Source organism: Simochromis diagramma, unplaced genomic scaffold (genome assembly GCF_900408965.1).
Source record: "Simochromis diagramma unplaced genomic scaffold, fSimDia1.1 OVJJ01000512.1, whole genome shotgun sequence".
Lineage (NCBI taxonomy): Eukaryota > Metazoa > Chordata > Actinopteri > Cichliformes > Cichlidae > Simochromis > Simochromis diagramma.
Window position 1 is genome coordinate 1 of NW_024387329.1, and position 18,111 is coordinate 18,111.

The window sequence follows — 18,111 nt, forward strand, 5'->3', positions numbered from 1 at the left end:
GACCACATTACAGGTGGGAGAAATGATTTACCTGACACTCTGAATGTTGCTGAAGGAGCTCGAGTCATGCTGACCAGAAACTTGGACACACTAAACGGTTTAGTCAACGGTGCTTTTGGTATACTGGTAAAGGTGGTGAGATCTGAAAATGATGGACACATAATTAAACTGGGGCTCAGGATGGACAACCGGCAGCCTATGAGACACAACCGCAGTGCTAATGCAGCATCTGATGATCTGGTTTACATTGAGAGAGCAGAGGAGAGTCTGAAGTTTAAAGGAGCAGTACGCAGACAGTTTCCTGTAAAGCTAGCATTCGCTTGCACAATTCACAAAACTCAGGGTCTTACAACACAGACAGCTGTAGTTTCAATGAAGAACATTTTTGAACCAGGTATGGCTTACGTTGCTCTCAGCAGGGTGACGTCTCTCAGTGGACTCTATTTGCAGGACTTGGATGAGAAAAAGATTTACGCCAATCCCGAGGTAACTGCAGCGCTCCAAACCATGAGACAAGCCAGTGTTGAGGAAATGATGCCTCTTCTTCAGGTCAGAGAAACAGCCAGCAGACTTGACACTCTTACACTGATCCATCACAATACAGAGGGTTTGCCATCTCACATCAGTGACATCAAGAGTCATCATGAAATGTGTTTAGCAGATGTTTTGTGTCTCACTGAGTCTCACCTTCAAGGCTCCTTTGTTGCAGACAGTCTTCATTTGGATGGCTACACCATGTTCAAACGCAACAGACATGTGTCCTACACAAACTTTCCTCACATGGCCAGCAGAAGTGGTGGGGGAGTTGTTGTGTATTTGAGGAATCATTTTCAGGTTCAGGTAAAACAGTATCTGCATAATGTCACTGATCTTGAGTTTTTAGTGTTGAAGGTTCAGGCTCCATTCCCTGCACTCATTGCTGTTGTGTACAGACCCCCTGACTACAGTTTGACACCATTCATGCAAAACCTGGTAAGTCTTTTAGATTCACTTGAAATAATGGACTGTCACCCAATAATTGTGTGTGGAGATTTTAATGAGAACCAGTTGCAGAGTGGAAGAAAACAGATTCTGGAGCAGTTTCAGTCGAGAGGGTATTCACAGCTGATCACTTCTGCCACTACAGACAAGAACACCCTGCTTGACCTCATTTTTATTTCTCAGCCACAGAAATGTCTTCGTTCAGGTGTTTTGAGATCATATTACAGTTACCACAACCCTGTCTTTTGTGTCCTGTCCTCGAGCCAATCATGAAGTCGTCTGGTGAGTTTTGAAACAATTACAGATCATGTTTGTTACAGAGTTTACTGATTGTAGAGCATGAAAAAGATTTTTCATTGAAAAAAGGGTCTTCCCTACTCTGTCTGTCAGAAGACCCTTTCTTATTGCAATGTTATTAATCATTTCACCAAATCATTGCTGAACTTCATGCAGAGCAGAGAACATCTGCTATCATGCACCTCTGATCTGAAATGTGCTGCAACATTTGATAAACCAACATCATGTTTTAAATGACTAAATCTTTTTACTATGACGTATGTAGCTCAACAAACGAGATCTTCCCCTCCAAGGGCTTTAAAATATGAAATAGTAAATAAATAAATCCCAGATAAATGCAGGTATTTATTATGATGACATACATGAATAAATACAGACAATTATATTTTCTTGATTATAGTAGATTTTGTAGAATCAAAAGTTTTTGTGATGAATGAGTTTTTGCTTATCATGTTTTACAGGTAAAAAATGTCAAAAGTTTTAAACTATCTTTAGGCTACCAGAGATGTCTATAATGATACATTATGTAGAGAAAAACATTAGTACAGCTTACAGAATATGTATAAAAACTGATTTAGAAGTAAATGGATAGTTTTCTGAAAGTTCCCGACTACAGTTTAACACCACCCACCCAGCTCAGCCCCCAAGTGTCTATGTAATGCTGGTATGGTGTGTGAGTTTGACTTGGCCTTTATCCGGGTGGGTTTGGGTTTGGGTGGATAAAGGCCAAGTCAGAATTCTCTGAGCAGCTGGAAAAAGCTGCTAATAAACAAAGACATCAGAAAGTGTGGGCTTTAGGTGTAGCCCCCGCTTTCTGATGCACTAATTAAACTTAGTAACTGACACCCCATACCAGCATTACATAGACACTTGGGGGCTGAGCTGGGTGGGTGGTGTTATAAGCACGTGTTTTGTTAGATATATTTTTTCAGATAGGGCACAGTCTCCTTTGTGGCAAAACCTTCAAACTTCACCATCCTCAGCTGAAACAACAACATCTTAACACCATCTTCATGAACTGCTGAGCCAAACCTGATCCATCAGTGCTGGACTGCACAGATAACTACATGCCACAAGGAGACTGCTGTGTTATGAACTGCCATACCAGTGTGTCTTCAATGGAGAAGATGACACACCCATCACCTGACCTCCTGCCTGATCTGGAGACCATCATCATGCTGCCACACTACAACCTCTGAGACCATCAATGATGACTCCTACTGAGGAAACTGTATTTCCTGTCAGAGATGCTCAGTGATCCTCAGAGCAGAGAGAGGTATGATTCTTTATCTTTGATAAAAAATGTCAGTGTTTTTAATTCAATTAATTAATTAAAATCCTGTTTATTGAATAAATAATTCCACACTCAAATGATTATACTTGTTGACACTTTTTGAGTTTTAATTGACATTATGGATTACATTATGATAATCTATGCTTTTTCTACTCTGTCTCTCTGTGCAGGTATTGCTGTCTTCTGAGTTCTTCAGTGTCCCAACTGAGACATTCAAACCTCCCTGCAGAGCTCATGTCTTTCCTCACCATCATGCGAGTGTGAGATTGCTCTGGATTCTGGTTATGTGGCCCACAGCACCTATAAGGTATTTCAACATTGTTCATTGTATAACTTATTTGTAGTTTTTAGGGTTTCTACAGACAAATAAAATGTTCCTTTTTCTGTATTTTTTAGAACAAGCTCGTCCAGTGTGCCTGCATTCCAGCTTCTTAGACTCTACGCAAGTGGACAGAGTATCAGTGTTTGACCACTCTTACAGACACTGACTTCTGTCAACTCACTGCTACTGATCAGGCACTTCATCCAGGAAGACAGAGGGCTGCAAGCCTGTCATCATTTCCAGTGTGGCTTTGTATTCTTGGGGTAGCATCAGATTTTTCCCACAAATATTCAAAGGTAACATTTATTTTAAGCTTAGTTATTAAATCAAAAGTCTTCTCTTGTGTTATGTCTGTGAAGGTTCTCATGGTGTCCTTTGATGTAGTCTCTCTCTTTACTTGCATACCCACTACAGAGGCAGTGGAGACTGTCAGAAAACGACTACAAGAAGACAGCTCCTTGGAAGACAGGACCAACTTCACACCCGATCAGATTTGCACACTGTTAGACCTCTGCCTTACCACTACATATTTCAAATACAACGAGGGTTTCTACAGACAAAAACAGGGCTGTGCCATGGGCTCCCCCGTGTCACCTATTGTAGCCAACCTTTGCATGGAGGAAGTGGAAAGGAAGGCTCTTGGCTCTTTTAAAGGGAGAGTACCCAGCCACTGGTACAGATATGTAGACGACACCTGGGTCAAAATCAAAACTCAAGAAGTGGAATCCTTCTCTGCGCACATTAACGCCGTGGATAAAAACATCAAGTTCACCAGGGAAGACACAAAGGACGACTGTTTGCCTTTCCTGGACTGCGCTGTGCACATTGAAGAGAACGGCAACCTCAACATTGAAGTTTATCGGAAGCCCACACACACGGACCAGTACCTCCTCTTTGACTCCCATCACCCTCTGGAACACAAACTTGGAGTAATTAGGACACCCACTCCCACCCCCCCGGGCAGAACATGTTCCCTCTAAGCCTGAAGGGAAAAAGAAGGAACACAAACATGTAAATGAAGCACTTAAAACATGTGGCTATCCTAATTGGGCGTTTATAAAGTCAGCAAAGATGCACAGAAAAGAACATCAGATACCAGCGAGGGAGGATAAGAAAGACAGATGCAACAACATTGTCATCCCCCATGTACTAATTAGACTTAGTAACCGACACCCCATACCAGCATTACATAGACACTTGGGGGCTGAGCTGGGTGGGTGGTGTTAAAAGCACTTGTTTTGTTAGATATATTTTTTCAGACACGGCACAGTCTCCTTTGTGGCAAAACCTTCAAACTTCACCATCCTCAGCTGAAACAACAACATCTTAACACCATCTTCATAAACTGCTGAGCCAAACCTGATCCATCAGTGCTGGACTGCACAGATAACTACATGCCACAAGGAGACTGCTGTGTTATGAACTGCCATACCAGTGTGTCTTCAATGGAGAAGATGACACACCCATCACCTGACCTCCTGCCTGATCTGGAGACCATCATCATGCTGCCACACTACAACCTCTGAGACCATCAATGATGACTCATACTGAGGAAACTGTATTTCCTGTCAGAGATGCTCAGTGATCCTCAGAGCAGAGAGAGGTATGATTCTTTATCTTTGATTTAAAAAAAATGTCAGTGTTTTTAATTCAATTAATTAATTAAAATCCTGTTTATTGCATAAATAATTCCACACTCAAATGATTATACTTGTTGACACTTTTTGAGTTTTAATTCACATTATAGATTACATATCTATGCTTTTTCTACTCTGTCTCTCTGTGCAGGTATTGCTGTCTTCTGAGTTCTTCAGTGTCCCAACTGAGACATTCAAACCTCATTGCAGAGCTCATGTCTTTCCTCACCATCATGCGAGTGTGAGATTGCTCTGGATTCTGGTTATGTGGCCTGCAGCACCTATAAGGTATTTCAATATTGTTCATTGTATAACTTATTTGTAGTTTTTAGGCCTTAACACAAATAAAATGTTCCTTTTTCTGTATTTTTTAGAACAAGCTCGTCCAGTGTGCCTGCATTCCAGCTTCACAGAAAAGAACATCAGACACCAGCGAGGGAGGATAAGAAAGACAGACACAACAACATTGTCATCCCCTATGTAGCCGGTGTATCAGAAAAACTCAGGAGAGTTTTCTCCAAATACGACATCCCAGTGTACTTCAGACCCAGTAACACACTCAGACAGAAACTGGTTCACCCGAAAGACAAAACTCCTAAACACAAACTTAACAATGTTGTGTACGCTGTACAGTGCAGCGAGGAATGCCCAGACTTCTACATCGGAGAGACCAAACAGCCACTTCACCAGCGCATGGCACAACATAGAAGAGCCACCTCCACGGGACAAGACTCAGCAGTTCATCTGCATCTAAAGGACAAAGGTCACTCTTTGAGGATGCCAATGTTCACATTTTGGACAGATGGAGGAGTGAAAGAAGCCATTTACGTCCACTGTGAGCGACCATCTTTGAACAGAGGCGGTGGTTTACGACACCAACTGTCTGCCATCTATAATCCAGTTTTGAGTTCCCTCCCCAGACACCGTAACGTCCACTCACATCCTGGGAGTGGGCGTGGGTGATTTCCTGACCTCAGGAAATCACATGATAGGGTGGGGCCAGGTTTCACAATGAGCTCACCCGAAACCCTGGCTGATTGGGACCCACACCCACTTTCACACCTTGGCTCATGTGATTAGGTAGAGGATCATCAGGGGGTTCTTTGTCCCTCTTTGGGGGGAAACTCCCACTGGGTTTAAATCTGGGACTCTCCACCATTGACCCTTAGAACTGAAGAAGCTTCTCGGATGAGAGGTGAAACGTCTTCAAGGAACTCAAAGAAGTCCAGACGCTTTTCTTTCCAAGCTCCTTAGACTTCACTTGTGTTAATTACATTTTATTTGTTGTTGTTTTCTTTTAGATTTATATGCAGTGATTGGATGTGGTGGAGCTTTGTTAACCGTGTGGAAAACATCTGTTTGTGATGACATTTACAATGAGGCTTTAAGGTGACAGTTTCCATGTAATTTCAATCCTTTTACTAAGCAAAAACATGTTTGCAATTAACATATTTTTTCAGTTTTGTCTTTTTGATTTATGGTTAACATTCCTCTGTGACAGCAAATACTAAACTGGTCCAAGTAACCAGCATATCATTGGTCAAAGGCAAAAAGGACCACATGTCACACTAGCAATGAATTTTTGACTGTGTTTGTGTTAGTATAGAGTAGGTCTAACAGTGGTTTTCCACATCTGCTCTAATATATATAGATAATGGGTCAGACATATAAAGTCATTTTGAAAAGTTCATAAAGGTCATTTATATGTGTTCCTCTTTATCATTTTATATCAGGTCACACAGCTGACTTGAGTTTTGATCAGAGTAGAACCATAACATTCATGCTAATGGTTCTACTGTTTACAGTTACTTTATGATGGATTTCACCCTGGTCACAGCACTATGTGAAAAGCTGTTAGAGGTAAAGTTAAGCCAATTAATACATCATCATAAGTCACTCTCTAACGCAGGGCAGTGATTATTATTCACTGTAATTTATTCCACAACAATGTTCTTTATTTGATTCTTTAAATATGCACATCGATTGTTTAGCTCTGTGACTCTCCACACCTGAAATATATCACAATGTGGACTTCATTTCGACAGTATTTTGTAGATTGGTACCATATTTATCATTGAATCATCTTGTGCACTTATTAACTAAATGTTGTTGTTTTTTTTTGTTTGTTTGTTTGTTTGGGGTTTTTTTGTTGCCATTTTTACCTTTCACCAACTGTGTAAATTCTGCAATTTTTCCTTGGTTTTGTTTCACATCAGTTTATCTGCTGGCTGGTATTCCTGTCTTCCTTCTCTCACCCCAACCGGTCGCAGCAGATGGCCGCCCCTCCCTGAGCCTGGTTCTGCTGGAGGTTTCTTCCTGTTAAAAGGGAGTTTTTCCTTCCCACTGTCGCCAAAGTGCTTGCTCATAGGGGGTCATATGTCATATGATTGTTGGGTTTTTCTCTGTATCTATGAAGCGCCTTAAGGCGACTTTTGTTGTGATTTGGTGCTATATAAATTGAATTGAATTGGTTTTCTTTCTTTTCTAATGTTTCTGGTCATTTTTCACAGTTAAACAAGTAACTTTGAGGTTACTTCATCGTTTTCAGCTGTTATCTGTATACATTTTTTTCCTAATAATTACATTTCTGCAAAATTATAGCAGTTCTGGTAAGTTTTAATATTTGTGCCAGTTATTAATTTTTGACTAAATTATTACATTTCTGCTAAGTTGTAGCTTCTGGTAAACTACAACATTTCTGCTGAATTGTTATGTTTCTTCTAAGTTATTGCATTTCTGATAAGTTATTACATTTTTGCTAACTTGATGTTGTTCTGCAAAGTTATTAAAATTTCAACAACTTTTTAAACACTGACTTTGATTTCTTCAGCTTCTTCAGCTATTTTCAACTATTTTCAGCAGACAGCTTCAGCTTTACAACATGCACACTGCATTTTCGCAGGAAATGCAAATTTTTCTAGTATAGATTTGTTTAACTGACTGAAGCAATGACAACAGTCTTCTCCTGAACACCAACACCAAGGAGGTTGTAAAGAGTTCACCAGACCTAAAAACAAAACAAAACAATGCAGGACAGTCTGCAAAGATGTTGAGTCAGTCAGACATTGTGCAGAGCAGATGAGGAAGAAGTTGTAATCTAAAATGGAGAACAATAAATACAGCCACCTAAGCATCCTCACAGGACAAGATGAACTGCAGTGAGAGGGTCATCTTACTGCACTGCAGGACTCAGAGGTTCAGGAGGGTCTTTATCCCCATTGCCATGAGGCTTTTTAAAAGAAACTACTCACATGTTCTTCTCACATTTATTTCTTTTACTCTAATAAACACTGGTAGTAATCATATGAATTCTGAGCTAAATGGACTTGCCCTGATAGGCTTCAACCAGCACAGAAGCTAATACACCACAACACTTAGGGAAACTGAAAATGACTGTTATTAATGTTTTCAAACTGTTTATGAAAAAAAATATAATCTTTCAGCCTTCTAAAAAACACACATAAAAACAGTATTATATGATGTTGAACATACAGATAGGCAGTTGTTGGCCTACAGGAGTGTTCTTTATTGAAGGTTTTAAGTGCTTAAAAAGTCTGTTAAGCTCTGTACAGAGCATGCAATGTAACTGTACATTAGAGAGTGTTTTATAAACCATGTCTTCTGTTTCATTTAATAAACATGAGACTGCTTTATGCATTTTCAGCTATTTATTAGATTTTATCAGATTACAAAACACTTAGCATAAGAATGCAATTGAAACTATAACTTTTAAATATTGTTTAAATGAATGAACATAGCAACTTGAACATTTTAAAAAATACAAACAAAACAAATGAACTATATTTATATATATAGATCTATATATATATATATATACATATCTATATCTATATATATATATATATATACATATCTATATATATTTATTCTGGTTTTTCTATGTCTACTATTTGTTTTCCTTTGATTTTTACAGTAAAGGTGATCCTCTCCTTCTCAAACTCCTCCTCGTAGGGCTTCCACATTTCCTCTTCAACGAAGAGGGTTTCTCCAGTTAGAAGGAGAACTTGCAGCTGGGTGGACTGCAGTGCACTGCACTGCTCTGCAGTGGCCACACCAACTACAGTTACTTGAGTCCTTTCATCTTCCTTTGTCTGTCAATACACAAAAAGCATATATTTAATATGGTAATCACGTCTTGATGCATGCTCAATGATCCATGTAAGTAAATCCCAAAAGGATGATTCTGTTCATCTGGACGTAGCATTTTCAAGTGGGAGAAATGTTTCGTCACTCATCCAGGTGACTTCTTCAGTCTCTTTTACCCAATCTTTTAAACAGTACATTGCATAATGACTGAAACTAGCCCACTGAAGAAACAATAGGCTGGGAGGTCAGTTCATTGGTCAGTAATATACAAATTGTCATGGGCACTGATCAAAGACCACAGAAACCTGCAGTCCGCTGAGACTGAAGAAGTCACTTGGATGAGTGATGAAACATTTCTCCCACTTGAAAATGCTACGTCCAGATGAACAGAGTCAATCTTTTGGACCACCTATAATTCTAAACATTTTGGCAAATGACATTGCTATTACATGTTGGTACAAACATATGGCTTCTTCATACCTCAGTCTTTGTATGGGAAGTTGACTGGAGCTGTACTCCATAGGCGGAGCGGTGCACTTTGACATGGGAGATCTTTACCTGATCTCCCACACGAACGTCAACAATTGACGCCTCCCTCCACAAGGAGACAGTCATGGTATGTCCATCCTGAAATCACAAAAATGACAGAATGAAACATTTATTCATTAACTAATGGAAATCTCAAATATGCCTATTTTTACCATTTTCAATATTACACTTTAGTTGCACCATTACCTGTTTTAGCTGGAGAGTGCGTATTGGCACCAGTTGTTTGCCTGAGCAAACTGTCCTCACTGCCGAACACTGAAAATTCAATTAAAATATAATGTCAGTTATAGTGATTGCATAAATCTGTGTGTGTACATCTAGGTGCTACTTTCTTGACTTACTACATCTATTATTTTATTATTGTTGTTAATGATAAATCTACAACCATTTACAAAATAATAGTGGTTGATCTTGTTCTCACAATTTTGTGTTTGTTTGACAAGAACAATAAAATTATTATTTTTACTTTTAAAGACAAAAAAGTAATGGTTTCTTTGAAAACCTAAAGCAATATCAATTCTGATGGAACCACAAATATTTACCTCCACAACCTCCCCTTCCACTGTCATGAGCCCTCCAGATGTTGGGCTCATCTTTAGTGGTGTTGCTGGGGAAGGTGGATTAAGCAGCTCCTCCGCCTTTATGATGAGGGCCTCCGAGACTGCCAGGGCAGGAGCTTTAAAGAACTGTGTCCTCGCAGTGATATTGATGAGATAAGGGGGAGCTTGGCCCCTCAGCTCATGTCCCCTCATCATGTAGGACATGTCCTGTTTTACTTTGGAGGAGAACTCTTCAAACAAGGTGATCTTTAGCACTGTTTCACCGTCTGTGATTGCTGCCACTTTATTTTTTTTTGTTGACAGTGCTTTGACCTCTCCATCCTCGATAACCCAGCTGATCACCTGATAAATACATAAATAAAGAAATGTATTTCTATGATCTTACTCCATAGCCACGTTCATACATGTGAAAGTCTACATCATATGATTGTTGGGTTTTTCTCTGTATTTATTATTGTACGATCTACTGTACAATATAAAGCGCCTTAAAGCGACTGTTGTTGTGATTTGATGCTATATAAATAAAATTGAATTGAATCACCTTTAGCTGGTCACAACATTTCAACACCCGGATATGAATGGGTGGGGGCCGGAAATACGGCGTCTCAGGCCGGTTGTCAGTCAGTTTCCTTAAGGCCATTCTGAAAAAAAAAAAGCAAAATAAACACATTAACAGGTTCATACATTTCTGCTGGATCCAGTTCTGACAGAATACAGTAACACCTGTTGCTTTCATGTCGTCTCTTCACATTTTGATATAAAACAAACACATCATGAACTTCCTCAACCCTACGTGTGTTTCTGAGGTTCCTGCTTGATATTTACATACCTGAAAACATTTCAATATTTTTGTAAAAACACAAATTATCTTTACAAAATGTTGGTCTGAAAATTAATTTAACGCTTATGAGCCTTCATAAAATACATACAAATATTACAGCACATGTAAGTCTATCCAATTCACTCTGGATGGAACGCAGAAAAAAAATCACAATTTTCTTTTCCCCACTTAATTGTTTTCAGATAATAATTAAAATAATTATTAATTAAAATAATACTTGAAAATAGGTTACAGTGGACAATAGAAAACAATGAATCATCATAGGAAGATTATCTGAAAAAGGATTCATGCTCCTGAAGTGAAAAACAGCAACATTACAGACATCTTAAAGATTGCCTGCCTGCCCTTCCCCCTCCCCCAACACACACAGGCTAGGTGCACACACACAAACAAAAACATAGTGCGCCTGCTTGGTCTCTGTGGCTTTAGTTCATATTGGCTCCCCTTTTTAATCATTTGAGCCAATAAAATTATAGAATTACTGTCCCTGCTTTTTGGTCAGTCCCGCCCTCCTTAACTGGGCAGAAAATGGCAATTTTATGACCAGAAGCAGCAAAGTTGGGAGACGGTTGCCAGGGCAGAGTGCCAGCCTTAAGCAATTTTTTCCTACTAACAGCCCAAACGTAACGTCTTAAAGTTTATAAAACTGTTATAGAGCTGGAAGATTTGTCTGATTCTGTAAGATCTTAATATTTCATAAAAAAAATTGATGCCATTTTCATGAATACATTCAGATAGTTTTTTCAATTAAATATCCCTGAAACAATAAGTTCATCAAACTATGACACCTACAAATACATTGCTATCAATACTAAATGTGAATTTATCAAAAGTAATTTTTTTTCTTCGAGAGAAAAATGGAGATACACATATATAAAACATTCATAGGCCGATAGAAAAGTCAGACCAAATTTTAGGGGTACTTTGACGGTCTTTATATTCACAGGAACTTAAATGGCTAGATTTTTTATCTTTCACTACATTATAATGTGTTGTACATAGTATAAAGGCACTAAAAAACGGCTTCAATATCAATACTTACGTTTTATGAAGTATTTAATATCACAAGAGCACAAGGTAGAAGAGCTGTGAGTGTGTCTGGAAGTTTCTTCAGAAAGACCGGGAAAGGGACCGCTGGTCTTTTATGTTACAAATTGTGATGCAATCTGTTGCCATCGGCCTGATTGGCTAACTATGATTGTTGTTTTTCCCAATTGTACTGCCTTGTGTTGATTTGGTCCCTTTACTTTAGGGCGGTTTTTGTTGGTGATCAGACCCGATTCTTGTCTAATTTGAATTATGAAATTATCAGTACTATTTTATAAGTCTCAAACTTACAATTTAAAACGTATAAAATTACTGGTCTTTTTTATTTTTTATGTAGTTAATGTATTATGTAGTTTTTTTAAAGTTCGACTGCTGAAGCCCTGCATGTATTTTTTAGATGAGCTTTTATTTTGAAAGTGGCGATCTCTTTTCCTGGTGTCATGGAAGCACGCCCAACAGATCCACGTTACTGCTAGTCCCCGGGACAGAATACGTTCATAGACGCAGGAGTGCTAATTCCCTCCAGATTTCGCCCGAAGGCGCAGGTTTCAAGGCTGCACACGGTGACTGAGCATCCTAACATTTCAAAATTCAAAGGGTCAAGCTTCAAGGTTTTACTTCAAAAAGGTAAGCTAAACTTGGTCAACACATGACAGGAAAAGGTAAATGTATTAGCTATGTTAAATATAAGTGCCTAATCGTGATAGCTTGTTGTAGGGTAAAACACTTAAGGTCAGAAATCTTTACAGTTGTGTTCATTGTAAAGCTGTTGTTTAGGGTATGTTTAAAATAATGTATTATGTAGTTGCACCACCACAGTTATGAAACTCAGAAATGTAATGATATAAAAGCTATAGTATGGTTGGGGTTTTGGCTTGGTGAGTTTACAGCCTCCTTAAAATCTGTCAGAATTATGTACAGACAGACTGTTTAATTCATATAACCATTTAATTCAACAAATATATGAAGAAATATGTCAAAGTTAGTATGACTTTAAATGTATCATTGTAAACGACCACGGCAGACCCAGTGGCATTTTGATATTTTTTTATTAATCCCTACACGGTTGCTGTACATTCGCACTCAGAGCTGCAGCTCTCCTGCTGCCAGCTCAACATAACACCAACAACCCAACCACAGGACCCAGTACAATATTTAATTCGGCGGGGCGTGATTGCGGATGCCGTACAGGTGCGTCCGCCTCCTCTGCACGGCACCGCAGGCTACGCCTGGCCACATACCCCCATCGCCTGACTGAGGCCGGGGAACCATCCGGCCGAACGTACTCCCCCCACCGCAGGCGGAAGGTCGGCCGCGTGGCAGGTGAACGCGGCGCGGTCGGCACGGTCGTGCGCCCCGGCTCGCAGGCGGCTGGGCAGATGTCCGGCAGGCACCGGCCTCTGGTGGAGGTGAGGCCGCTCTGCTCACCCCGCCAACCTCGGGCTTCGGTGCCGCGGACTCCCCTAGCACGGGCACCACCGACTTATCCCGCGGCTTCTCCGCCCCTCCCGGTGGGAGCAGCTCCCCACGCTGCACCTCCGCCGCTGACTCTCCCGGCTGGAGCGGCTCCTCGGGAACCGCCTCCGCCGCTGTCTCTCTCGGCTGGAGCGGCACCTCGGGCGCCGCCTCCACCGCTGTCTCTCCCGGCTGGAGCGACTCCTCGGGTGCCGCCTCCGCTGCTGTCTCTCCCGGCTGGAGCGGCTCCTCGGGCGCCGCCTCCACCGCTGCCGGCTCCGCCGCCTTCTTCCGGGGCGCAGGAACAGGCACCGGTCCCTGCCGAGCCCCAGCGGCTCCCACGCGAGGTGTGGGGACAGGCGTGTGTGTGTGTGTATATACATAAGTAATCGCTGAAAGTACAAACATCACTAATGTCACATAACTTTGCCGACATGTGGCCAACAGTAATGTTTTAATGTTCTTCGTTAAACATTCGCACAAAAATCAGTGACGTTACATTCATTGACAGTTCACTCTTCGGCCGCTGCCTTTTGCCATATTTTGCGGCAAAATTATCTACACCCACTGCCGCGCTATGAATTGTGGGATATATGGGACCACAAAGCGTACACCGGACCACGCTTGATATTTGGGGAAATCGACGGCGCATTTGGAGTATGCATTTGAAGTACACTTGGAATTGGGACAGCCGTTGTCCCGTGGCGGTGACGTAATCACACTCAAAGTGTGCGGTCTCTTAATTGGGACACAGCCATAGTGTGTGTGTTCACCTCTGTTTCTCGTTAGATTGTCTGCGTTACTTCTACGTTCTCTGCTATCTATCAGCCCCTGTGTTTTCTCTGCTGGACATCCCCTCTGAGTTTCCACGTCTCAGGTTTTCTAATGATGTTTCAGGTATAGCTTTCCCAGCTTTAGGTTTTGTTTTTTCTTTTTTGTCTCTTTCTCCTAATTCCACACACTTTGCCTCAGTAACTGTAACATTCAGATGACTACTATCCAATTATTTCTCTGATGGTTATGCAAGAAGAGCCTAATAAACTTAAAGCCAGAAGACCGTAAGGCAGAGGTATAACTGTATGAGCTACAAAGTTTAAATGTTTTATCACAATCATAGTGTGCAGCTCACAAACAGCTGATTGTTTTAGTGTTTTCTCGGAAATATCAGATGTAACTAGTGATGTCACAATGAAAATGAAATAATATTGAACAGTATAGAATCAGACATGTTAGAATTTGCTTAAAATTCTACTTGTTTTATTTTTAAAAATTGTGCAACATTTTGTTTTTCAGATGTTTTTGCTGAATTGATCAAGACTGACTGTAAGAGTGTAAACATCGAGTAACTATGATGTTCGAGCCCTCTCAAGAACAGGTAAATAGTCATTTAGAGATTAAATTTGTCCCAGTTACTTTGCTCTACTCTGTCTGTAAAGCTTCACTTTTGTCACACTTCCTGCCTCCAAGAAGCTGAAGTAGAAGTAGAACTCTGCACCAGAACCTTTTTGACTTTGTGACATTTCTGTCAATGGTGTAATTGTTGGTCTTTTGTGAATTCTAAGTAGGTGATTACTGAAAGGCAAGAGAGAAACCGAAGGCATCAGGTGACCTGTGATATGTCAGAGCTACAGAGAGGAATATTTGTGACAAGTATCCAACATTTGGGGAAAAATAGTTTCAAAGATGCATATTAAACAGGCAAGCTTTCATATTTAGAGGACAAAAACTATTACTTACTTTTAATCATTATTATGTGGTTAAGTACTGGACTGTGTGCTTTTGAGGCCAAGTCACACAGGGTTTCTTAGCTTAGACTGATGAGTATTTGAAATGTCAGCAATTCTTGATTGTAACACCTTTTATTGTAGTTTTAACACTGATGAATCAGCTTTCATAAATGAAGCAAATGTTTCATTTATCTATATTAATACCGTAAGTAATGCTTAGTAGAGTCATCTTTGCTGAATCCAATGGTGAAACATGGAGAATTTTTCCTCTACTCTGAGTAGAGCTAGATTTGGTTAAAAACGATAAAAATAAGTATGGCATTTGACAAAATACTAAAGGTTTTTTGCTTTGCTTTTTGGAATGTTTGTAAGTTGTGCATTGATAACTTCCCTTTTTAACCAGTGTCAAACAATGACTGGGTGACCAGTGTTGTCATCATCAGGGCAGGCCAGCACAGCAGGAAAAGTGAAATGGCCAGGCTGAGAGTTACAGTGTGATGCAAAAGTTTGGGCAACCTTGTTAATAGTCATTATTTTCCTGTATAAATTGTTGGTTGTTACAATGAAAAATGTCAGTTAAATATATCATATAGGAGACATACACAGTGATATTTGAGAAGTGAAATGCAGTGTATTGGATTTACAGAAAGTGTGCAATATTTTTTTTTTTTTTTTTTAGACAAAATCAGGCCGGTGCATAAATTTGGGCACCACAAAAAAAGACATGAAATCAATATTTAGTAGATTCGCCCTTTGCAGAAATTACAGCCTCTAAACACTTCCTGTAGGTTCCAATGAGAGTCTGGATTGTGGTTGAAGGTATTTTGGACCACTCCTCTTTACAAAACATCTCTAGTTCATTCAGGTTTGATGGCTTCCAAGCATGGACAGTCACACCACAGATTTTCAATAATATTCAGGTCTGGGGACTGAGATGGCCATTCCAGAACGTTGTACTTGTTCCTCTGCATGAAAGCCTTAGTGGATTTTGAGCAGTGTTTCGGGTCGTTGTCTTGTTGAAAGATCCAGCCTCAGCGCAGCTTCAGCTTTGTCACTGATTCCTGGACATTGGTCTCCAGAATCTGGTGATACTGAGTGGAATCCATGTGTCCCTGCGCTGGCCACACAGCCCCACAGCATGATGGAGCCACCACCATATTTTACTGCAGGTAGCAGGTGTTTTTCTTGGAATACCGTATTCTTTTTCCTCGATGCATTACGCCCCTTGTTATGCCCAAATAACTCAGTTTTAGTTTCATCAGTCCACAGCACCTTATTCCAGAATGAAGCTGGTTTGTCCAAATGTGCTTTAGCAAACCTCAAGCGGCTCTGTTTGTGCTGTGGGTGGAGAAAGGCTTCCTCTGCATCACTCTCGCATACAGCATCTCCTCATGTAAAGTGCGCCGAATGGTTGAACGATGCACAGTGACTTCATCTGCTGCAAGATGATGTTGTAGGTCTTTGGTGCTGGTCTGTGGATCGACTCTGAATGTTCTGACCATTCGTCGCTTCTGTCTATCCGAGATTTTTCTTGGTCTGCCACTTCCAGCCTTAACTTGAACTGAGCCTGTGGTCTTCCATTTTCTCAATATGTTCCTAACTGTGGAAACCGACAGCTTAAATCTCTGAGACAGCTTTCTGTGTCCTCCCCCTAATTCATGATGGTGAACAATCTTTGTCTTCAGGTCATTTGAGAGTTGTTTTGAGCCGCTATGTTGCTACTCTCCAGAGACAATGAAAAGAGGAGGGAAACTTACAGTAGATCCCCTTAAATACTCTTTCTCATTATTGGATTCACCTGTGTATGTATGTCAGGGGTCACTGAGATTACCGAGCCAATTTGAGTTCCAACAATTACTTCTAAAGGTTTTGGAATCAATAAAATGACAACAGTGCCCAATTTTATGCACCTGCCTGATTTTGTTTAAACAATTATCACACACTTTCTGGTCATTTCACTTTTCAAATATCACTGTGTGTGTCTCCTATATGATATATTTAACTGACATTTTTTTATCATAACAATCAATCATTTATACAGGAAAATAATGACTATTAACAATGTTGCCCAAACTTTTGCATCACACTGTAAGTTAGGCATGGGCTGGGTGTTCAGTTCTCACCTGTTCCTGTTTAGGGAGAGACATCAAGCCTCTTAGGGTAAGAAAGAACAGTAGAGAACTCAGCGATTATGACAAGTCCCCTTATTACCACTGTTTGTCTCACAACCAATACCATTTTTTTCCTGAAGCCTAAAGCTTACCATATTGTTTTAATTAAACCTGCAGCAATGTGCTTTTTTTCTTAACAAAATGGCACATAAGAAAAAGGTTTAATTTTGACACTTAAATTTATTCCCAGAAATAACTTTTAATACTCAGGTAAATTTAATATCAGTTATTTGTACTCAAATGCTATTTATTAAAATTATTTATACTTGTATTAGAATGTTACTGTGATAAAGGTATCCTTTTAGGTACTGTACTCTGTAGGACACTAAGAAAGGGGAGTGATCATATTCTGTGAGCCCTGGTAAATAATGGTTGTTCACAGAATTATAAATGACTTTGACTGTAACTCCTGCTCCATCTTGAGCGCCATCATCTAACCCTGTTACTACCTGGTGGGTGGTTCTGCCCCTGAAAAAGTCTCTAGCCTTTGTCAGTATGTGTAAGACTGGCTTTCTATATGGTTTAGTGCAGACTGAGCTTCGGGACCCTGTTGTCCTTTTTTTCTGATCGGTGCTGGTGTGTAGCTGGCAATGCAGTGTGTAAGCACACTGTTTTGCCCTTTCAAACAGTACATTTTTCAGAACTGAAGCTGCAGGTTGTATCTTCACACCAGCACCGAGACAGACCAACAGTGGGACAAATCCAAACAGCAGTAAGTGCTGAGATTCATATTCAGGACTGACCCTTTAATGTTCTTTTATAACCTGTTATAAGTAATATGTATAAGTATTTTTTTTCTTTTATATTTGTTATTGCTATTTTTTTTTCAGGGTTTGGAACCAGGGCCAGTTCCATGGATCAATGAACTCAAAGACATTTTTGAATAATGATGCAGGTACAATGTCAAGTTGTTGTTATTATTATTATTGTTATTGTTATTGCATAGATGACTTTCACAGTGCCTTGTTTTATCCTCACATTATTATGGTCCTTTAAAGGAGTACGCTGTACAAGAACTTGGCTGGTGACCCACTTTACATCTCCTTGCTAAACACTGGAGAATCATGCAAAGACATTGATGTAACAAATTGACCTCTTACCGCAACCATGGCCTTCAGTGACA

General features: G+C 40.1%; 2 protein-coding genes and 2 long non-coding RNA genes across 5 annotated transcripts; 3 read left to right on the plus strand and 1 right to left on the minus strand.

Annotated features, from left to right (window-relative positions):
- Positions 1 to 13: 13 nt before the first annotated feature.
- LOC120717982 lies at positions 14 to 3,104 on the plus strand. Of its 2 annotated transcripts, XM_040006286.1 has the most exons (4): positions 14 to 1,263; positions 2,262 to 2,554; positions 2,743 to 2,879; positions 2,969 to 3,104. In XM_040006286.1, the coding sequence occupies exon 1, from the start codon at positions 67 to 69 to the stop codon at positions 1,252 to 1,254; it is 1,188 nt and encodes a 395-aa protein (XP_039862220.1). In that variant the 5' UTR covers positions 14 to 66; the 3' UTR covers positions 1,255 to 1,263; positions 2,262 to 2,554; positions 2,743 to 2,879; positions 2,969 to 3,104. The 2 variants fall into 2 exon arrangements, with proteins under 2 accessions (XP_039862220.1, XP_039862219.1); XM_040006285.1 differs by having other exon boundaries at positions 14 to 2,554.
- Positions 3,105 to 3,801: 697 nt separating this feature from the next.
- On the plus strand, positions 3,802 to 5,058 carry LOC120717983. Its single transcript, XR_005692323.1, has 3 exons — positions 3,802 to 4,497; positions 4,683 to 4,819; positions 4,906 to 5,058. It is a non-coding gene; the product is annotated as an uncharacterized LOC120717983 (long non-coding RNA).
- Positions 5,059 to 7,529: 2,471 nt separating this feature from the next.
- On the minus strand, positions 7,530 to 10,253 carry LOC120717984. The gene is made up of 5 exons (XM_040006287.1): positions 9,730 to 10,253; positions 9,374 to 9,442; positions 9,119 to 9,265; positions 8,464 to 8,643; positions 7,530 to 7,538 (listed from the first exon to the last, which is right to left on the minus strand). Exons 1-5 carry the CDS (start codon positions 9,949 to 9,951, stop codon positions 7,530 to 7,532), a joined length of 627 nt encoding a protein of 208 aa, XP_039862221.1. The 5' UTR covers positions 9,952 to 10,253.
- Positions 10,254 to 11,863: 1,610 nt separating this feature from the next.
- Positions 11,864 to 18,105, plus strand: LOC120717985. Its single transcript, XR_005692324.1, has 4 exons — positions 11,864 to 12,262; positions 14,384 to 14,465; positions 17,819 to 17,883; positions 17,987 to 18,105. It is a non-coding gene; the product is annotated as an uncharacterized LOC120717985 (long non-coding RNA).
- Positions 18,106 to 18,111: the final 6 nt, after the last annotated feature.

Excerpts from the sequence above, each read along its gene's own strand:
- LOC120717982 (XM_040006285.1), top strand. The coding sequence starts at position 67 with ATGCTGACCAGAAACTTGGACACACTAAACGGTTTAGTCAACGGTGCT.
- LOC120717984 (XM_040006287.1), bottom strand. The coding sequence starts at position 9,951 with ATGTCCTACATGATGAGGGGACATGAGCTGAGGGGCCAAGCTCCCCCT. Across the intron at positions 9,443-9,729 it reads TGGAAGGGGAGGTTGTGGAG|TGTTCGGCAGTGAGGACAGT; the intron begins GTAAATATTTGT and ends TTGAATTTTCAG. Across the intron at positions 9,266-9,373 it reads GCACTCTCCAGCTAAAACAG|GATGGACATACCATGACTGT; the intron begins GTAATGGTGCAA and ends TTGTGATTTCAG.